Source organism: Buceros rhinoceros, unplaced genomic scaffold, assembly GCF_000710305.1.
Source record: "Buceros rhinoceros silvestris isolate BGI_N320 unplaced genomic scaffold, ASM71030v1 scaffold14026, whole genome shotgun sequence".
Taxonomy (NCBI): domain Eukaryota; kingdom Metazoa; phylum Chordata; class Aves; order Bucerotiformes; family Bucerotidae; genus Buceros; species Buceros rhinoceros.
Genome location: NW_010415890.1, coordinates 7,343 through 10,401, shown reverse-complemented (window position 1 = coordinate 10,401; position 3,059 = coordinate 7,343). Strand labels below are relative to the sequence as shown.

The 3,059-nt window shown below is 47.1% G+C and overlaps 1 protein-coding gene across 1 annotated transcript in view; it reads right to left on the bottom strand.

Annotated features, from left to right (window-relative positions):
• FAM81B (family with sequence similarity 81, member B) overlaps positions 1 to 2,142 on the bottom strand; it is a gene marked incomplete at its 5' end in the record, with an annotated part of 23,015 nt that extends 20,873 nt beyond the window's left edge. The window contains one exon of the mRNA XM_010137590.1: positions 1,899 to 2,142. Within this exon, the coding sequence (XP_010135892.1) occupies positions 1,899 to 2,142 (244 nt within the window). The remainder of the gene's footprint in view (positions 1 to 1,898) is intronic.
• Positions 2,143 to 3,059: the final 917 nt, after the last annotated feature.

Here is a 3,059-nt window from a genome sequence, read left to right as displayed (position 1 = left end):
ATTCCTGAGTCTGTTCTGCATCAGAAAATAATGTTCTCTCTGCTCCCTCGCTAGCCAAAGCAGGGCAAGATGCTCATTCATCAGGATGGAAAGCAGCAGCCTCCTCTTTATCAAGGAAAATCAATATCCTCCTCCTCCTCCAGCTAGTTCCCCGGGCTTCTGGCAGTGCTCCCATCCCAGATCTCACCACCCTGGGCAAAAGGGAGCCATGTGCACACCATCATGTTCCCGTTGATGGTCGCTTGCTCTGTATGCAACCCCTCAATTGAGACACTCTTATCTTATGGCTGTTGGAGGAGATGCCAGGCACGTCTACCCTCCACCCACGGATTTTTAGCACCAATGCTTTCCTCTTGCAACTTGCAGTCCTCTCCTGGGGTGGGAAACGATGTCTCTGTCAAGGGTCTGGTCATTTTCCACCTGGCACTAATTGCTTTGACGTCCCTGATGCAGTGGTAGCCAGGGCCTTTTTCTGGCTCAGGCAGAGGCATGTGTTTACTTCGGCTCATCTTCATCCCTGGTGCCAACGGCATGCCAGCATATTCCCCAAAGCAGGCTTTTTGAGGGAAATTCTCCCTGCTTTGAGGAAGATTTGGAGTATGAGTGAGTCACATTTCCTGGCAGAGCCTTTTTTCTTTGGTTTTTTTGTGTAAGTTTTTGTGTGTGTGTTTTTTAAATACTTGAGAAATCGGCATTGCTCAGCCACTCTCATCTGCTGTGTGCCAGGAGCAGTTCTCCACACCTCCACTAATTCTGTAGTGGCTTTGATTGATGTGACTCAATGCCTGAGCTCTACCCTTCCCAAATCTTCACAACACAAATGCACAAAGCAAACACACGCCTGAGATTCACACCTGGAGAAGAGTAATTTACCACCAAGAGAAAACATGATATTTGGATGCTGATAGAACCTTCGGCATTTTTCCAGCAAACCATCCTGTACATGCTTGATGTTGATAGAATCAGAGAAGTTGGATTATCTAAAATAAGTGGGTTTATAGCATTGCTTATCGCTATAGCATCAAAATCTTGAAAATAATGTCATTATGAAATGAACACAGGTCCTAGTCCTCATTCAGATTAATTTCAGGGGAGACATGATTGTGTACTTAAAAAAATGCACAGAAGATCAACTATCTGTTCAAGTATACATATATAAAAAAAAAGTATTGTGAATTTAGTGGCATTTGAAAGTCACTTAATGCTTTAAAGGACAAAAGAAATCTCTGGAGAAGTCTATTTCAGGGTACTTTTGTGTTTTACATCTTTGCCCAAAGAAGGTGTTGGCAAATTCCACATCTTAATTTGGTAAGCAACTGCAAATAATCAAAGGTCTTTAGCCAGAAAAAAGGACATTTCATGCACTCCAGCACAGAACCATCACTTAGTTTAAATAAAATGTGAACTTGAACCCTCACTCCGGTCTGCACTGAGATTTGTGAAGAGTTTTGGCAATACTTGATTATGTTTGCATGCACAGGTTTATATAAAGCTGTAGAACACCTGCACTGGGAGAACTAAGAATTAAACCCAAACTGGAGTCTTGATGTTTTACATCAGATGAAATAAGAGCTTCCTCCGTATTTCTCTTGAACTCAATCTCCTACACTCTAACAAAACTGAAAGCAAATAAAACCTGAATTAAAGCAGAACCAAAACTCTTAAATCTGCTTTTTATTTCTTTTTTTTTTTTTTTTAAGTTTACTTTCCCTAGTTCCCTGGCTTCTCTTTTCACAAGTACCTGCAAGAGCCACAATAATAGAAGAAAAATCAGGATTAACTAAAATGTAGCCGTCATGCTGAGTATTTTTCAGCTCCTGAAGCCATTGTCAGTGCTGAACGGACCACAGGCTAGAGCTGCACCATGAAGCAAGTAAATGCTGCTCATTGTTTATTACCTCAATGTCCTGGCTGAGTTTTTTAACGATGCTCGTAATGGTCTGGATGTGGTTTTCCAGCAGCTGCCGGGCAGCAGTTTCCCCATGTTGACAACCTTTGCTTCCCTGCAGGCAGGAGACGATGTCATCTTTGATGCGGAAAGCCTCATGGAGGAGGAAAGCAGTGGTCCTCTCCTGGGTGCACAAACGTTCTTCCAGCAGCTGAGCCCTGTCTCCAGGGAGCAGAGGAGGTGAAGGGCCTCTCCTGTTAACACCAAAAAAAACCTGGTGTCATACCCGTCACAGGATCACAGAATCCTAGACTGGTGGGGGCTGGCAGGGATCTCTGGGGATCACCCAGTCCAATCCCCTGCTCCAGCAGGGTCACCACAGCAGGGTGTCCAGGATGGCATCCAGGTGGGCTCATCAGGTGGGCCACGTGGGATCTCTCCAGAGCAGGAGACTCCACAGCCTCTTGGGGCAGCCTGGGCCAGGGCTCCCTCACCCTCACAACAAAGAAGTTTCTCCTCCTGTTCAGGTGGAACTTCCCAGGTTCCAGTTTGTGCCCATTGCCCCTTGTTCTGTCACTGGGCACCGCTGGGCAGAGTCTGGCCCCATCCTCCTGATCCTCCTTTAGCTCTTGATCACACTGAGGAGGCTCCCTCTCAGGCTGCTCTTCTCCAGCTGAACAGCCCCAGGGCTCTCAGCTTTTCCTTGGCACAGAGATGCTCTAGCCCCTCCTCATCCTCCCAGCCTCTGTTGGACTGTCTCCAGCAGCTGCTTGTCTCTCTTGAACTGGGGAGCCCAGGACTGAACACAGAAGTCCAAGTGTGGCCTCACCAGGGCAGAGTAGAGGGGGAGGAGAACCTCCCTCAACTTGCTGGCAGGTCATGGCAAGTCATGGCAAGCAAGCCATGGGATGTGAGTGTTGGTCTCCTGTCCACAGTGGGACCAGTCTCGGCCCCAGCTGTCCAGGTTGCCTGTTGTACCAGGGGCTTGTGCCAGCATTGCTTGTGCGTCCCTGCCATACCAGCCACAATAACAACCTCTCCACACAAGGTTGATATTTGGGCACTATTCCCATCAAAGGCCTTGGAGATGTAAACGACGTTTTTGCAGCTCTTAAGCAAAACCCATTCAGCTTAAGGACCTGGGCTTATCATCAGAGGCTTTGAGGTACCT